The sequence below is a fragment of the Acinonyx jubatus genome, chromosome B3 (assembly GCF_027475565.1).
Source record: "Acinonyx jubatus isolate Ajub_Pintada_27869175 chromosome B3, VMU_Ajub_asm_v1.0, whole genome shotgun sequence".
Lineage (NCBI taxonomy): Eukaryota > Metazoa > Chordata > Mammalia > Carnivora > Felidae > Acinonyx > Acinonyx jubatus.
In genome coordinates this window covers 123,065,082-123,083,733 of record NC_069386.1, presented here as the reverse complement: position 1 = coordinate 123,083,733, position 18,652 = coordinate 123,065,082, and the positions used below count along the sequence as shown (strand labels likewise).

The 18,652-nt window shown below is 40.6% G+C and overlaps 1 protein-coding gene across 5 annotated transcripts in view; it reads right to left on the bottom strand.

Annotated features, from left to right (window-relative positions):
- The window catches only part of TSHR (thyroid stimulating hormone receptor), a 156,595-nt gene that overhangs the window by 29,145 nt on the left and 108,798 nt on the right, over positions 1-18,652 (bottom strand). For all 5 annotated transcript variants that reach the window (XM_053224792.1, XM_027066338.2, XM_015081771.3 and 2 more), the window contains 4 exons: positions 15,779-15,853; positions 12,884-12,958; positions 11,390-11,467; positions 8,062-8,130 (listed from right to left, as the gene is read on the bottom strand). In XM_053224792.1, coding sequence (XP_053080767.1) covers positions 8,062-8,130; positions 11,390-11,467; positions 12,884-12,958; positions 15,779-15,853 — 297 coding nt within the window. The remainder of the gene's footprint in view (positions 1-8,061; positions 8,131-11,389; positions 11,468-12,883; positions 12,959-15,778; positions 15,854-18,652) is intronic.

The following is an 18,652-nucleotide window of genomic DNA, read 5'->3' as shown; positions in this document are numbered from 1 at the left end:
TATTATCTCTGACAATCGTGTTTGTTGGGGGTGGGGCAGGTTGTATAGATAAGATAACAGACAATGAATGTGTAAATGAGTGAATAAAAACAAAATCAGGGGTGCCTGTGTGGCTCAGTTGGTTAAGCATCCAACTTTGGCTCAGGTCGCGATCTCACAATTCATGGATTTGAGCCCCTTGTCAGGCTCTGTGCTGACCAGCTGGAGCCTGGAGCCTGCTTCTGATTCTGTGTCTCCCTCTCTCTCTGCCCCAACTCAGACTCTGTCTCTCTTTCTCTCTCTCAAAATAATAAGCATTAAAAAATTTAAAAAAATCAATGTAGCTCTCTTCAAAAGCAGTGAGGTGGGTGAATTCCAACTTTTAGTGACACATGAGATTGCTTTAAGGAAAAAATAATCCAGAATGAAAGAAGACTCAGCATATGGTGTGGTGGCCACGTGACTTTCTTGATGGCGGTGACAGACAGCTGGTTTACAAATGCCACAGGGTATGGGCAGGACATGGCTTTTCAGGCAGTGACTGAGAAAATCCTAAGCTTCTAGGACATTGTTAAGTCTGAAATGGAGGGGTTCAATTAATCTCATACATACACACACACACACACACACACACAGACCCGATTAAGATGTGGCAGCAGTCACGTGTGCCTTCTGGTTAAATGGCTGTCATGTAAGGCTGTCAATAACAGGCTTCATGTGGTCACTGTATGACTGTCCCTCAACCCTCCGTGTCCATGAAATTCCTTTGATCAGTGATAGCTAGAGCAGGCAAGAACCATCTTGGAGAAACAATCGGAGAGAAGACCCTGAACAGCATGATTTTGTAAAAAGACAACTAAGTGGAGTGCTGCACTGGCTGGCATCTCTTTTTGTATTCTTTGGACCTTGCAACTTGCTGATCACATTCCGTTCCCAGACTCATGTGAGGATCGGTGAGCTCATCTCAGTTTTTCCTCTTCATTGCAGACTGCTACAAGTGAAAATCGGCTTGCTCTAATCATTAGAAATTATTGTAAAACTAAATAATTGCTTGTCCAATTCTGTAGTGTTTTCATCTGATATTCAATACGCCCCCAAGGATAAGGAGACTGGTTGATAAGCATTGCAGTTTACCAGAAACGCCGCAGAAGATTTCAAACTGGGAAAGCCAGCCAGAGTCCAGGAGGGGAGAAAGGATGGAGAGAGGGTGCAGCCAGCTTGAACGGAGATGAACTGAGTCTTGTGGGAGGCTGTGTTCTCTAAAACCAGCAGGGTTGTTGGGCACTTTATCTCTTAGAGTTAATTAGGTGCTCGCTCAAAAATGAAACTATTAGGGGCGCCTGGGTGGCTTAGCCGGTAAGAGTCTGACTGGCTCAGGTCATGATCTCACTGTTCATGGGTTTGAGCCCCGTGTCGGGTTCTGTGCTGACAGTTCAGAGTATGGAGCCTGCTTCAGATTCTGTATCTCCCTCTCTCTCTCTGCTCCTCCCCTATTCACACTCTGTCTCTCCCTCAAAAATAAAGATTTAAAAAATGAAAATATTAGTCCATGTGTAGGTGTTTCAAGGGGCTTCCTTATTATCACAGATTGTGATAATTCCGTGAAGCTTTTTACCTTGGGTTCAGATTGCTGATCCCACTTTCCATTTGAAGCTAAGAGGATGGGATGGGGACATAGATTTTTAAAACCCTTAATATCCAAGAGGAAAGTGGTTTTTTTTTTGTTTTGTTTTGTTTTGTTTTGTTTTTATCATCCTCATTTATCACATAATGTTACCTGAGAATGTCAGTCTGGTTAGACGGATGCCTTCACCATGATTTAGGCTGATTCTCCTAGAATCCACATTCTATAAACAAGCTTGGATAAATCAATCACAAACCTTGGTAGGCTACATGAGTAAGCTATTCCAGACAATGATTCCTTTACAGGGATGGGGTATGTGATCATTTTTGCAAGGATATCCTTTTGCAAGGATATGGTTGACATAAATGAGCTTAATAGACAGTATAAAGTCTTTGAGTCAGAGCTGAAAGGAAAGACTTCTTGAAATCCAGGATTTCTAAATACAAATACTGTGAAGGGCTTATGGGAAAAGAACTAACATTTCCTTTAGAAATGATACAGACACTGCTACGGGTATGTTCAATGCTTTACACTGCTTATGATGTGTATCTCACAGTTAAGGAACAACAATGTAGTCAGAAAAATGAGGATGGTCAGGAATGAGTTGGGGAAGAATATCCAATTGATGAACTTAGCATGGAAGATACAATATTATAGCTCACATCCTTGTTCATTGGACTTATCCTTGGCATGTAACAGCCATTCAGTAAAAACTTGATGGATGAATAAATGAATGTCCAGTTGCTGGGTAACTCCTAGCTAGAGGTGCCCTATATATTATGTTTAGGTGAGGAAGTGACCTATGTCAGAGGGAGGAGGTTGACACTGTGGCAAGGAAAGTTGTGGTTGCTGTGGAGCTTTGCTCTCTGGGGAATTTTGGATATATTTCAGCTCCAAGATGGAATTTCAGCCTGCATTTCCATAGTCCCTTTAGGGGAAATTTGGGCTGGCACCTGTTTATGTTGTGAGACTCATGGGAATACTTCTGTAAGGAACCATGTTTCCCCATCTATGCGTTGGTTATTTGGAAAAATTAAAGGGAACCCCTGCCCAGCCCTCATTGCTCCATGGAAATCCTTTTGGTAGCAGAAATCAGATCTGTCTATAAACAGTAACAGGTGAGAAAATGCTCAAGGTTTCAATAGACAGAGGTAAAAGCCAGCCTTAGAGCATATCTTACAAGCCATTTAAATACTCCATGGGAAATAATAGCCTGCTTAATCCCATAATCTTCTCTATTGTCATCTTGTCCCAGTGCTCCAAACTGTGGTGTTTTGTGTCTAGTCAACTAATGTGTGAGGCTCATTAGCACATGAATTGTGTTGACTTCTCTGTTCATAATGACTAGCTGTTCAGTATGTTCTTAGCAGATCAACATGGTATTTTTTTTTCTTGCCCAAATGTTTACTGTCAGATAGTAGCTAGTTACTTGAGTTTGACAATAGAAAATACAACACCGAGAATCAGACATTAAGTAACATATCCCTATGCCAGATTGTGTGAAAGAGAGGGTGGAAAAGAGGTTCCAAAGAATGAATGTGTGGCTTAATTTACAACTGGGAGCAGTTCAACTTCTGCTGAGCAAGGGATGCTTGTATTATCATTAATTTCACATCTGAGTGATGACAGTGTGCTTGGTTCCATATGAAATCACAGGACCAAGTGCTTTTACACATCTGCCATGATTTTCACGAACTTTTACCCAACTACAGCTGAAGCATCTGTGCTTATTCTTAATGTGAAATTTGTCCAACTTGGCTGCAATTGCATTCTTTGGTTCCACTAAAAAAAGGTCTAAATGAAGTTAAATCTGCTAATTTCAGTAAATTGACACAAGGAGGATGATGGGGAATCATTGTTCTTTCAGACGATGACACATTGTTTAAATTAGAACCTAAAGATACACAAACATACTTCTGGAGAATTTAGCAATTTGCTAACATGCTAAGTGTAATGTTTGTACACAAATAGATAATAGTAGGATATTGATGTGTTCACATTAGTTTAAAATCACAGTTAGCATTGAGACCAGAAGCAACAGCCCTATGTTAAAATCACAAAGTGAATACTATTTCATTATTACTATGGAAACTTGACCTCTGTTTTCTCCATCTGCAGCTCAACTCTTATCTTCCTGTAGTTCCCAAACCGCCTTAGCCCCATCATCATCTTGATTTTACCTTGTATTTATATGATACCTTTCACTGAAGTGCTTAACTTTGAAAAAAAAAAAAGTTTCCATGAGCCAGGAATCAGAAACTGAGGGTAGAATGATGAATAGATAGAACATTGTTTTATAATGGAATTTCAAATTTGGATTCAAAATACTAATTGGAAAAAAAGATCTTTGTTTTCTATTATGATTGGATCTGAACTTTCAAATCCTAAAATATTTTTGTCCAGATACTTCTCTTTATCCCATACTTGCCTTTGACCTTTACCAGGAATTGGAAGACTATATATTTTATCACACAGTCATCCTCACTGAGTACCCTCATCTAGAGCAGAGGTCCACAGACTATGACCATCTGGTCAAATCTTGCCTGCCACCTGTTTTTGTAAATAAAGTTTTATTGGAACACAGGCTCATTTTTTTTTTTTTTTATGTACTGTATGTGGCTGCTGTTACACTATAATGGCAGAGTTGAGTAGCTGCGACTGAGATCATATGGCCCACAAAGCCCGAAATATTCATCTGGCCCTTTCCAAAAATGTTTGCTGATCTCTGATCTAGATTTCTAAAAGTCAATAAACAAACAATTCTCATTTAAATATTTCCCACGTTAGTTAAATCCTCCCCAAAACCTTTAACATTTCACATAAAAATGTCAAGAAAGTATGGTGAAAATGGTGCACTGATTTCTTTCCTATGTTTAAAGGCATAGTTACAGTGAGTACAAAAGACTATAATTCAGGGAACCGTGAAATGAAATCCATTTCCCCCAACTTTATAATTCTCTGCCATTAGCCAGGCCTCTTATAGAACCCAGGACATGGTCAGAGGAGAAAGATGGTGAGAAGGTAGAGAGAGTCTTCTTACGTAGCCTCTTCATAGGTTTAACTTCAGAAGATCATCAGATGATCTGAAACTCTACTGGCTCTTAGATTCTCCATAGACTGCCTCTAAAATAGACCTTGTTAAATTTATCTGCCACTCAACAAAGTTACATATCAAAAGATTCTTCTTGAGTAGCATTTCCCCAAAAGTGTTCTGTGGAACACCCATCCAGAGAGAGGCTTCTGGAACCAAGAGCTCCCTGGGAAGCTCTGCATACTGCCTTCCTCTCTTGGATACCAATAATTCAGCTTGTCCTAGTAAAAGACCCAAGAAGTCCGCCATTACACTTTGTTGAAATTTATAAGGGTATGAATAGCTTTTTAAAAATAACATCTATGGGGTGCCTGGGTGGCTCAGTCGGTTGAGTGACTGACTCTTGATTTCAGCCCAGGTCATGATCACAGGGTTGTGGGATTGAGCCCTGCATTGGGCTTCAAACTGAGCATGGAGGCTGCTTAAGATTTTCTCTCTCTCTCCCTCTGCCCCTCTCTCCCAGTTGCGTGCTCTCTCTCTAAAATAAAAACAATAAAAAAATAAAATAAAAGTAATGTCCATTAATTTACCATGGAAAAAAAATTCAAGGAACGTAGTTTGGAAAATGACACAAGAGCTGGGGAGAATCTGGGATAGAAATTATTGCTCCCTTGTTAGTGTTTCCATCTTTTCAATAGAAAATGTCTCTAAATTCCTGTGATATTCTGCAGCTGATTTGATGACCGAAGCTATAAAATAATATGCTGCTACACTTACGCTGAGAGTCATGTAGCACAGCAGTCTCCAGATTACAGAAGATTCACTTTGGAAATCTCTTTAACTCTCTGTGGAGTTCTCCAACGTGACCAAAAGGCCATTTATGAGTAAGCATGAGATGTATTGAAGCAAAATGGTCAACATACATGGCCTAACTTCAATCCCAGTCCTTTGAATTTAATAACATTTTATCAGCCAGCCTTTTTTCATCAAGGTGTCTCCCACTCAGACCTCATTTGGAAGTTCGCTGAATTGGTGACCTTGCTGCATTGGTAAAGCCAGGTTCTCACTGAGGAATGACACCATTGCTTGGGGTGACTCTTTTCTGAAACTTCTACAGGTTATTTCTTGAGTCTTGAGTGGCCTCTTTTCTCTCCCAAGTGCACTCTTCTTAGCTGCAAGATATTTTAGCTTCTGTATTTTGTGCCTGTAATAGACTGCGCTAAGAAGTGTTCTTAGCCCATTTTCCTGGGCTAAGTAACAAACCACAGTAGCCAGAGGAATTGCCTGTCCAAGCCTTGGTCGTGGCTGCTAGGTCAGCAAATATGAATCCCAGGAGGGCACAGGAAAAAGAGTCTTGAACAAGGGGATCCAGGTCCTGGCTTTGGTTTGGCTCTACCAGCTAGCTTTACCAAATTTAAAAAGCCATGTTAAAAAAAAAATCACGTGTTTGTTCACTTTGGGCTTCATTCTCTTCATACGCAACTGTGACTGTTGGACAAAAAGACTGATAATAACATACTCTGTAGTCACGGTTCTTGATTCTTGCTTTACACTGGACTCATATAGGGAGATTTTTTAATGGCCATGCCCTGGCTACACCCAAACCAATTACACCAGAATGTGTGGTAAAACCTAGGCATCTGTGCTTCCAAATCTCTTCAGGTGATTTCAGTTTTTGGCCAGTATTAAGAACTATGCTGTGTAGCCCTAAAGGCTGAATTTTACACCCCACATCTCTGTGCTTAAAAAATGATAGCTGAGGGGTGCCTGAGTGGCTCAGTTGGTTGAGCGTCTGACTTCGGCTCAAGTCATGATCTCACAGTTCGTGGGTTCAAGCCCTGCGTTGGGCTCTGTGCTGACAACTTGGAGCCTAGAGCCTGCTTTGGATTCTGTGTCTCCCTCTCTCTCTGCCCCTCACCTGCTTGTGCTCTGTCTCTGTCTCTCTCTTAGATATAAATAAACACTAAAAAAAAAAAATTTAAAAAAATGAGAGTGATGGAGAGTGATACCTACATATAGTGACTGTGAGCTCATACATATCTGATTGATCTTGATCTTTAAAAAAATCTAGGGGGCCTGCATTGGTTTTTTCCTTCTGTCGAGGTTTGCATTTATTTCTGCTGGATCAGAAGGTACTCCTAGGGTGGTACCACTCCAGCTCTGGTCCAGGTTCTCTGGCTTAATCTAGAAGTCTCTGATTTACCTCACTACCCTGCTTTCTCACTGCACTAAAGCCTAGTATCTTGGCACCACTGATGTTGGCAGCCATCCCTAGGAATGTCCACCTTCTGTAAGCACCCACCACTTTGGCTTCAGCTCCTGGTTTCTTTTCCCTCTCTTGGAGCTATGACATAAAATATAATCTTTTTAAATGTATGATCTAGTGGTTTGGTAGTAGGAAGGCCCTACAAATTAATTCGTCCATGACACCATGGGAAGGAGACTCTACTAAAGCTATTTTATCATTTATTAGATATTAAGTTAAAACACAAATTAGTAGGGCTGAGCCAGTCCACAAGCTCTTAGATACAACATATATTCTGGTGTCGATACTGGGGGCCCTAAAGATCTGACAGAAAAGTACAACAAAGACAGAACCCCAGTTCGATGGCTATCTTTTGGTCAACATCCTGTTCTAGGCATTATTTATTTTGGGGGCAGGCAAAAGTTGGATATGTCAACTTTTTTTTTGCCTATGGGATAGGCAAAAGTTTGATTCAGCTATTTTTGAGTGAATCAAATATAAACTAAACCTTTTGGAAAAGTGCTAGAAAACACAAAAAAGATAAACCTTACTTTCTGAACAGCTTTGGACTCAATTAAAGACACCTTTTACTTCATGTACATATAGATGAATGTTTACACACACACACACACACACACACACACACACACACACACACCTACAAGAAAACTGAGATGTGAGGGCGATCTGGCTGTGACATCTGTCACCCCATTGATCACCAGGGTTGAGTCCATTGATCTGGCTGGCTAGGCAGGTGTGCCCCCTCCTCTCTCACCACTCCATGTGCATCCCTCCTGAAGCTGTGCACTTGGTCGAAGAGGACAACCTGCCCCTGTAGAGAAGTACTGTTCTTCAGTCAAGGGTTTATAAGTAGCTGCACAATCCTGCTAGAACCTCCAAACAAGCTCTCAAGGAAACTGAAGATGAGACCATGGTTCTCCATTTTATCAAGGATAAAACTTTGGGATTTAGAATTGGAGTCATTGTAAGTATATACTAAAGCTGCCTCTTGCTAAGTTATTTAACATCATCTCCACGTTTTGGTTATGCTGACTCTGGGTTTGAGGAATGCTCTGGTAGAACCTATCTCTAACAGAATTGTGACCCATGGGATGATCCCCCATTGAATGGATGTGGGAATGTGAAGGAAAACAGTGGTTTCCATGATTACCCTTGACTTACACAGCATCCAGCTTTGTGCCATTGAAAGCATGTCCTTGGATTGAAGTAAAGCCATTGTTGTATAGTTTCCTACAATCAACAGAGAGAGGAGACATCAGTGACCCATAAGAGGTGAGGGTTGGGCTTCAGTTCTGTGGTATCAGAAATGTGCATGAAGGTTCTCAGGTCCCACAAGAAAACTTTACAGTATGTCTTGCTTGGAACATAGAGTAATATCTCCCATGGTGAATCCCCATTTTCCACACATCTCCCAGTAACTTCAAACTGTTTCTCAGAAGTGGATTTAGTTGGAAGAGCAAAGATTTGCCACGATTAAGGATTTATTTTGTTTTATTTTTTTCATTTTTATTATTTTTTATTTTTTAAATATGAAATTTATTGTCAAATTGGTTTCCATACAACAACCAGTGCTCATCCCAACAGGTGCCCTCCTCAACGCCCATCACCCGCCCCCCATCAACCATGGGGGAAGGGAAAAAAAAAGATTGATTTTTAAATGTTTTACCTATACTCAAAAAAGAAGAGTTTCAGGTAACAGTTAATTCAATGTCAGTAATGGAGGAATAACTTCAGTTTCTTAAGAGGTCAATTTTAAAAGATACTATTCATCTGAATGCATAAGCTTTATATTTTCCTATTTAAAATGCCACTTCACATTTGTGTTTTATCCACATTTTTGTCCTCAGGGCTTATCATAGATTAAATGCGTAATGGTTGCGGGCTGAATCAAATCAAACTTCAAAGACAAATCTAAGAAAACAGGTAGAGCATTCTCTTTTGTGGAAATTTTGATGTTTTAAGTGGTTGCTATGTTTCCGTGACTAGCTACTTTGTGCGGTGATCCCTGGGACTGGACTGAAGTGTCATCTCCTCTATGTACTACTCAAGTAACTGAGAGGTGGGGGTGACTTGCCAAGGCCACATTGAGGCGGAGCTGCCGGGAGTCAGGATTTCTGTCCTCAGGAAGTGATTCTTCCTAAGTACCCAAAGGAAAAGGAGCCCTAGCCGTGGGAGCTCTGGCCTCCAGGGGGATGCATGGGGGCTATTGGCATCCAGAAAGAGAAGGCAGCCATGACCACAGTCAAGTACAACTAGTGACAGTTGTAGGGGAATTCTGAAAACCTTTGTACCCACCACCTGTTAACTCTGGTGACACGCTATGAAGCATGCAAGAGACTCTTCACTTGGAATTTTATCTGGCTCTGTCACTTCATCATATGTGATCCTGAGAATTTCTCAACCTCTATTGTCCTCAGCTTTCTTATCTGTAAGAAATATGATATTAATACCTAACCAAAACGTTGCTGGGAGGATCAAATAGCTATATGTTTATTGGTGAGAGACACTTAGGACATGACCGTGTTAAAAGGGATACCCTGAAAACTGGCATTTATCCTATGTAGTTGTGGAGAACTGAGACTAATCTTCGTTTTTATTTTTGATTAGTTTTAAATAATCATACAATGAGTTTAATTCCAGCTACTAATGTGTCCTGGGTGAGGATTGCAATGCACAGTGGTGCTAGGCACAGAGGCTGAAGAAAGCTCTGATAATTTTTTCTGAACGAGAGTTCTTTTATATTATATGTGAGAATCGTGAGTTTGAGATTTCTGTTCTCCCAAACTTTACTGAGATTCCTAGACAATGAAAATATTCTTTGTTGGAATTACATTTCAGAGATTAAATAAAACTCTTACTGGACCAACAGGCCTTAAAAAGGGAAAAAAGTGAAGGAAGAAAAAATAGTGAAAAAGAAAAAAAAAAAAAGGATTGCAAACTCTGAAACGCTATCCTAACAGGAATATGCATATAAATTCTGCTGTTGGACTCATACCTTTCATACTTTTTTGAGCATGAGCTTCAAAGAAGCAAGAACATTCTTTTTCAGGAATGTAAAAATAATCATCTGAAAAGATAATGGGCAACTCATGCCATCCCCACCACTAGATTGCAGGAAGCATGAGATTCCCTTATTTGGATGTTTGTTAAACACCTACTGGGGCCTGTGCTCAGTGGGACAACCAGCAGCTTTTACTTGAGAGGGCTGCTTGGGATATGAGGTCCTTAGGAAAAAAAATGCCAAAAGCTGAAGGTAACCTTCTGTAAAGAAATTGAGAAAGTAGTTTACATACAATGAGTGGTAAGTGGTACAATGGAAACCTTTACAGAGGAGACAAATGGCCTTGGGGTTTGGGACTGAGCAGGCTAAGACTCCAGGTCTTTGCTGTGTTGTCAGATGAAATGGTGGCCAAGAACGAGTCTCTTTTCAAGAGAGCTCTCTCCTTGTTTCGAGAAGGATGAACTGAAATGTTCCACTGTGGATAGAGTCCCAGAGGTTGAGATAGCTTCAGAGGGCCTAGATTGATAGACTTAGAATGGCTTGGAAGCAGCCCCTTACAAGAATGGCAGGGGAGGCTTGGATCAATTGTGCTGGGGAATAATCCAAACAAATTTATATATGATAAAGAACCCCTGGACTGTAGTGTGACCAGAGAAAGGGAGCTGGGTGACAATCCAGGCAAAAACACCACCAGGCCTGAGCTTGGACAGTGGTATTGAAGCTAGAGACAAGGGATCCTTTGGACAACCTCAACTTTATTTTGTGGCTAATTTCATGAAAGAGGGGAATTTCCTACCAGTTTGGAGAATTAACTTTTATCCTTCTATTAGACTTATTAGAACATTTTATAAATTTCTCTAATAAACTTCTCCTTTATCTAAAGAACAGAACTCATTCAAACTCTGGAAAAGTAATGATATAGAACAATACTGTTTTCTATTCAATATGGCTTTATAGGAGTTTCATAATAGTTGTGAAGACCAAGTTGAATGTGAGTACAGAGAGCATGAGAAGCCCTTAGTGGCATCATTTTCGAACTCAGTGACCTTGGAAGAGTTCAATTTGCTCTAAGCCCAGGTTCTTCCTCTACACAATATGGATACTAGAATACAGTTATATTATAAGGTATGCCGGTCAAATCTGGTCCAGTACTTGTTTTTGTAAATAAAATTTTATTGGAACAGACTCACTAGTTTATGTATTGTGTATGGCTACCTTTTTCAATTGCCACAAAGGCCATGTGGTTTATAAAACCTAAATGGTCTTCTACAGATAAATCATGCTGACCATTTGTACAGGAGAATACTTGTCTTGTTACCTAAACCATTTTGTCATCTGCTGAGTACCATACCATAAGGCAATCCTCTTAACTACTTTAGTAGATGATACAGCACATCCTATAGTATATTTCTTGGATGGGCTATGAAAATACGACAGTGGTCCAAATAAAAATTGCATTTTGGTAGAAGTAGAACTGGCATTACTCACAGTGTCAAGGTTTCATTGCACAGTCCCTGAAAAGCATTCGCAGGGATGGACGTCATGTAAGGGTTGTCTGTAATTTCACTGCAAAAGAGGGGGAAAAAAACACTTGGTTAAAAAAAAAATGCTTTCCTTCTGGAGCTGGGCTCTTGCTCTACCTATGCTCTCAAATAAATAACCTGACACAATTTAGTTTAATCTTGTTTCTTTTTAAGTTTCACTGACATTTCTTAGCTGCTAGTGGCTAGAGGTCCAGTGAGGTGGTGAGAGGTGTCCCAGGTGGACACGCAGTCACAGCCCCAAACGTGCAGGAAGCAAGTGCACTTTGAGTGTGGGCTGAGGTCCCCGACTTAATCCTCATTTGCAAGGGGAGCAGGTGGATCTAGAGTATTCTTGTAAATCTGCGACCAATACTTTGTCCAGAGTAACTGGAGTTTTCTAAGTGTATGGAACCTATAAGAAGGGTTGGTAGAAGGAGATCAATGGATTTCTTTTCATGAATATTACAAAGTGTCCTCTACTTGCAAAACACTGCCAGCAGATGCTTCTGGAGAACATTTGTGTGCCAGTCTAGTTGCAAGAAGACTGCCTACATTTTGAACTGAGCTCTTCTGCAGCAAAGGAGTGTGGTCATTTTTTTCTAGCAAAATCCTGAGAGTTCAGATCCTATCACTCCACATTTTCCTGTAGCGCAGACTCAACCTGTAACTGCATAAGTCCTTTTACTTCTATACAAGTAGGTAAGACACTTGACTGTGTCACAGGTTTTGGAAAAGGGCACATGGCCACCAATCAGAAATCACAGGAAGCAGTTTTAACACCCCTAGTTACTACTCCTTGGAACTCTTCTCAGACAAAATCACTTAGATTCTCAATTCCTCAGTTTCTTCATTTGTAGAATGGAAAAAATTATAACTTCCATTTATACCTTATAAGGTGGTTGAGAGAAGTAAACATAATGCCTGGGAAAGTGTTTGAAAAGCTATTAAAAACTATGTGGAAAATAAAGTATCATCATTATCATCAAACTTCCCTTCCATTCAATAATTGCATCAGCAAACACGCATGCCATAATTTGTCCCATCAAACAACAACAAAAAGAAGCCTTTTCTCCTGACCCAATATCCTCTAACTACCGCTCTTTAAGAGTAAAACTTCTCAAAAGAGTTGATGGCCACTGTCTCTAACTCTTCCCTTCTGACTCTTTTTCTTTCTTTTTTTTTGTTTCCTTCTGACTCTTTCTTGAGCCAACTCCAACCAGACTTCATGCTGGAGCTCCTGTGGAACTGCTCTTGTCAGAGTCACGAAAGTGCCATATTACTAAACCCAATGGTCATTTCTCAGTCCCTGCCTTGCTTCACCCACCAGTGCGTTTGTAACAGCTGATCTCTCTTCCCCTTGAGACAATTGCTTCACTTGGTTTTTACCAACACTTATGACTGCATCCTACTTTTTGTCAGTGACAAAATACTGCCAAATATTGCATGTGTGTATACTTACAGTATAAAGAATACATCAGTAGAATAAACTTTGGTCAGGTCAGGGAATACTCCAAGTCCAGTGTTGAAAATGCCACTAAAGCGTATGAAAGAGAAGAAAAGAACAGAAATAAGGTAAGAAAATCAACACATAGGAAGCAGAATAGTGTAATAGCATGGGTTCTGAAGTCAGACTAGAATCAAATCCTAACTCTTTCTTTCAATACCTGAGTGACTGTAGGCAAGTCCTAAACCTTGAATGGGATGTTGTTCCCTCAAGGTACAAGAATCTAATTCAGTCCACTAGGGTTAATACATTTTCTTCTGTTTAGAGGAATATGAGGATTCTTTCCAAGGAATCCAAGTAGGATTCCTAGAAATAGGAATTCAGGTTTCTGTGTGTGTGTGTGTGTGTGTGTGTGTGTGTGTGTGTGTGATATTTCCCTGTTTTAATTGGAGGACATTATGGGAAGGGCAGTGGAATAGGGGGAGGATGGGGTAGAAAGACAATATAATACCCAGCTCCAAGCCAGGTTTCCTCTTTAGAACTCCACATTATATTGTGTTCATTATTTTGCCAAGAATGATTTTTCCATGAAAGTCACCTGGGAATAGCATGGCAGCAGTACTATTTAGAAAATATGTCTAGACAAGGAATACGATCAATCAATGATAATGTCTTCACTCTCCAAAGTTTGTGTCATCAGGGAAAAATGTCAAGATTAAAAGATGTACATAAAACAGTACTAATACAGCAACTCTCAGGCTCCTGATACCTCTCATATTTGGTTAATTTAATATTTGTTGCAGCTACTACAATGTAGGTAGTGGAAATAGGTTTTTTTTGACAAGTGTGGCATGGCATGGGGTGAGACTTAGGTAACTACCAAGAAAGTTTTAAAGGAAGTCTTCCAGCAGAGAAAAAACTCTTATTCCATTGATATACCTTCTTAGGCAAATTCTGACCTGACTCCTTTTATTTTATTTTATTTTATTTTATTTTATTTTATTTTATTTGTTTATTTATTTATTTATTTATTTATTTATTTATTTATTTAGAGAGACAGAGAAACAGAGACAGGAAGAGAGGGCATGTGTAGTCATGAGCAAGTAAGGGAGGGGCAGAGAGAGAGAGAAGGAGAGAGAATCCCAAGCAGACTCCACGCTCAGTGCAGAGCCTGATGTGGGGCTCGATCTCATGATCACGAGATCATGACCTGAGGTGTAATCAAGTTGGATGCTCAACCTACTGAGCCACCCAGGTGCCCCTGACCTGACTCCTTTTAGAGGGGAAGGCATAAGATTTGAAAGAAAACAGGAGGCCGAGGTCTCAGAAAGAGCAAATGGGATATTCCAGATAGCAAAGGAGAGAGTTCAGATTCCATATAGAACATGTGAAGAGCAGTAAACAAACAACAAACAGACTAGTCAATTGCAATAGAGATTCATGTGGAAGAGTGTGGAGGGAAGAAGGCTCTGGAGTTAAGGGAGGACCATGTATTGGGGCTGGAAATGCCAGATTAGGAACCAGGATCTCTTGTTTCTTCAAAACCCCAAACAAGTCCATCTCCTTTTTGATGTGCCCTCAAATTTCCTGGACCCCAAATAATGTTGTACCTCTCATTTATCACCTACCATTATTTTCCAGTAGGAGAGGAATTTTTTGATTCCATTTATGGGAACTGGCATATGTTGGGAACAACTAGATTGTAAGCTTCTTGAAGCTTAAGGACAATGTTTTATTATCCTATATGTTCCCTGCAGAGTTCTGCACATACTGAGGGATCATCGTATCAAAGAATTATTGATTGATTGAAACTCAAGATCCATACAGGAGTGATTGCCTTGTCCCATAAGTTTTTATTACTCCCCAGATACGCCTCCAGCCACATCTTCTATCGCTATTCTCCTCTATTCTCTCTGCATCTCCCACTCCCACCTCTTCAATACTGAACTATTTTTAGGTCCCACATGAGACACATGTTTCCATACCTCTGTGTCTTTATCATGCTAATCCATCTACCTGTATTTTTCTTCTACCTCTCCCCCTTCTTTTCCTGGATGACTTCAATTCATCTTTAAAGACCTAATTCATAAAATATATATGAATATACACTTTTATTTAAAAGCCCTAGATGGAAACAACCTAATATTTTAATTGTGATTATTTCTCAGTATTCGGATTAAGGTTGATTTTAATTTTTTCCCCTCATAATGTTTTTGTGTTCTAATCTTTTACAATGCATGTGAGCAGGAGAGAAGGGAAGAAGGGAAGGGTTTTTCCAGAGGGTGCCTAGAGAACCTGAGGCCACACATACACATCCTTTGAACACATTTTTTTATTGAGCACCTGCTCTGTGCCAGGCAGTAAAGATGCAATAGAGAGAAAAAGTGCTGTGGTCCCTGCTCTCAAATAGGTTATATCTAGCTCATAAGGTGTCACCAAAGCAAAGCAATAGTGTTGTCTCCTCCATTTTTGTCCTCCCAACCTCCAAGAGATTAGATTTTGCCCTTTGTGGCTTTTTCTTTTCTCTGTGACAGTCACTTTAACATTGTTGTGGTACCCATTTCCTAAGAAAATTGACCAATGGCCTCTCAGAGTTTTTTGTTTTGTTTTGTTCTGTTACACTCCATTTAAGGGTATTTTCTTCCTCATGTCTCTTGGATTAAGTCTTTGGTCCCAGAATTATGTGCTGACTTTTAAATAGGTTTTTCAAATGTGGATCATTTCACCTGATACCTTCCCTGATGGGAAAGGTTGGGGTGTAAATCACAGGATGTGATTTGTTTCAGGCCATATACCACAAAAATGGCTCTGGCCCACAGCATCCTAGGGAGACTCCTGGCTGGCAACAGCATTATAACTCTCTTTAGAAAAGAAGGGTGGGGATAGGATGGGGTAGAAGTTAATACTTACAGGAACTTCAGGAGGGGGAGCTCTTTTAGGGCACCAGGATCGATGTAAGTTAAGCTTCTGGTATTCCGAATCTCTCTGTAAGAGTTAGAAGAAACACAGTCACAGTAATACGTCCATTTCTGTCCTTGTCAAAGATAAAGCAATACGAATCAGAGTTAACAAATGTTCATGAGAAGAATACACATTTACGTGGTGCCCCAGGAACTGTCTCTGCCAGGAATCAGCCCCATCAACAACAAGCTCCTCCTGGCTCCTCCCAGGGACACAATAACTATTCAGCCCTCCCCATCATTGGCTTAGTTTCAGTCCATCTGAATTTATGGGTGACCTTTCTCTTAACTGCAGTCTCATATCCTTCCCCCGCCCCCACCAAATTTTTTATATTTAAATAGAAAAGAAAAGCCCCTCCAATGGCCGTTGAGGACAGATATCTTTATTCTTAATAGCACACATATCCTGGCCTTGGGTTGGGAAGTTGAACAGACTAAATGATGGATGACAGCAAAGCAATAAGAGCAGAGAGCTTCCTTCTGTCAGTTGCTACTTCAGAGGTCGTGGTTGTAGTGTCTCAGCAGTTCACTTGAGTTTATTTTTCTATATCAGTAATTTAAGACTTCAGCACATGTGGTGTGATAACATGTATGTCTGTAACTCACATAGTAAGGTTTATATACATGCCAATCAAAATGCATAGTTAGCATTAGTGAAATTCCTGACTGTTAGAAATAGGTTCTCATTGGCAAAATTAACTGTATTCAACACATGTGTATTGGTTGAAAGAGTTTATAGGCACTCCCTATGCTTATATGAAGAGGACAGAAGAACCCAGTAAGACCTGTATCCTTTCCCCTAGGGAATGGCACCTAAGGCACCTAAAGGAACGTGCATCCACTTGTTGATAGAAACAACTAGAAGTAACAACTAGAACAGCCACTGGTAGAGAGTCACAACCTAGCATCTGGCCTGGACTTTTACTTAACAGTTTTACGGAGGAAGAATTTTCATAAAATTCACATATTGCCGGTATACAGTTAGGTAATTTGTAGCAAATTTATACAATTGTGCAGCCACCATTACACCCCAGTTTTAGAATACTTCTGTCAATTTCTGTCAAGGACAAAAGTGATTGCATGCCCATTTGTAGTTAATTCCCACCCCGTCCTCCATGGCTAGGAACCACTGATCTGCTTTCTACCTCTAAATTTGCCCTATCTGGATGTTTCATATAAATGAATTATACATATGTAGTCTTCTGCATCTGGCTTCTTTCACTTAGCATGCCGTCTGTGAGGGTCATACACATCATAGCATATGTCAGTGCTTTGCTCCTTCTTATTGCTGAGTACTCAGGTGGAACTCAGATCAACTGTTGACTCTGCCTCTTCTTTCTGGCTACATGACCTTGGACAAGTGTCTTGACCTCTTTGAGCCATAGTTTCCTCATCTATAAAATAGGGATAATAATAGCACATTTTTAAGAAGACTCTTGTGAAAATTAAATAATGTCTGTGAGGGGTTGGACATGTAGCCGAGCACACAGTGAAGGCTCTGTGAACAATAGTTTTACTATGTTATGCTCCTGAATGGACTGAAAGCTAGAACAGACATCAGAGACTTGAGGTTGGAGGTGATGCAATGTTCACACAAATTTAAAAACAACAACAGGGGCACCTGGGTGGCGCAGTCGGTTAAGTGTCCGACTTCAGCCAGGTCACGATCTCGCGGTCCGTGAGTTCGAGCCCCGCGTCAGGCTCTGGGCTGATGGCTCAGAGCCTGGAGCCTGTTTCCGATTCTGTGTCTCCCTCTCTCTCTGCCCCTCCCCCGTTCATGCTCTGTCTCTCTCTATCCCAAAAATAAATAAACGTTGAAAAAAATTTAAAAACAACAACAATAACAACAACAAAACACTAGGTTTGGTATTTCACTAAGGATGTTGAGTATGAGACATATCTTGGGAAAGAGAGGATAGAATTAACTCTGAGAACAGAAACCATCTACCCATCCCCTCACCCCACCTCAGCTCACTGTCTTATTAAGATAAACTTACTGGTCCATTGTATTCATTAGCATAAATTTTGCAGAGACAGATAATGTTATTGCTCATTACTGGAACTTCTTGAAAGACACATCAGTGCTTCAACAGAAAGCATCAATAGTTTATATCCCAAGACTCTTGGAACCCCTCACCCCCAAATCAAGATCCTGATCCTACATGGAAAGAACCACTTTATTTATTTAAAAAAAATTTTAACTTTATTCACTCTGAGAGAGAGAGCGAGAGAGAGAGAGCGAGAGAGAGCGAGCAAGCACAAGTGGGGGAGGGGCAGAGAGAGAGAGAGAAAGAATCCCAGGCAGGCTCTGCACTCAGTGCAGAGCCCGACGTGGGGCTTGAACTCATGAACCATGAGATTATGACCTGAGCTGAAGGCAGAGGCTTAAATTACTGAGCCACCCAGGTGCCTCTATTTATTTATTTTCAAATGTTTGTTTATTTTTGAGAAAGCACAAGAGGGGGAGGGGCAGAGAGAGGAGGACAGAGCATCTGAAGCAGGGCTCTGCCCTGACAGCAGTGAGCCTGATGTGGGGCTCGAACTCACGGAACCGCAGGATCATAACTTGAGCCAAAGTGAGATGCTCAACTGAGCCACCGAAATGCCCAGGAAAGAACCACTTTATTTATTATTTGTTTTAAAGTTTATTTATTTGAGAGAGAGAGTGTGTGAGTTGGGGAGGGGCAGAGAGAGGGAGAGAGAGACAGAATCCAAAGTAGGCTGTGCACTGCCAGCACGGAGCCCAATGCAGGGCTTTAACACACTAACCATGAGATCATGTTCTGAACCAAAATCAAGAGGTGGAGGTTTAACCGACCGAGCC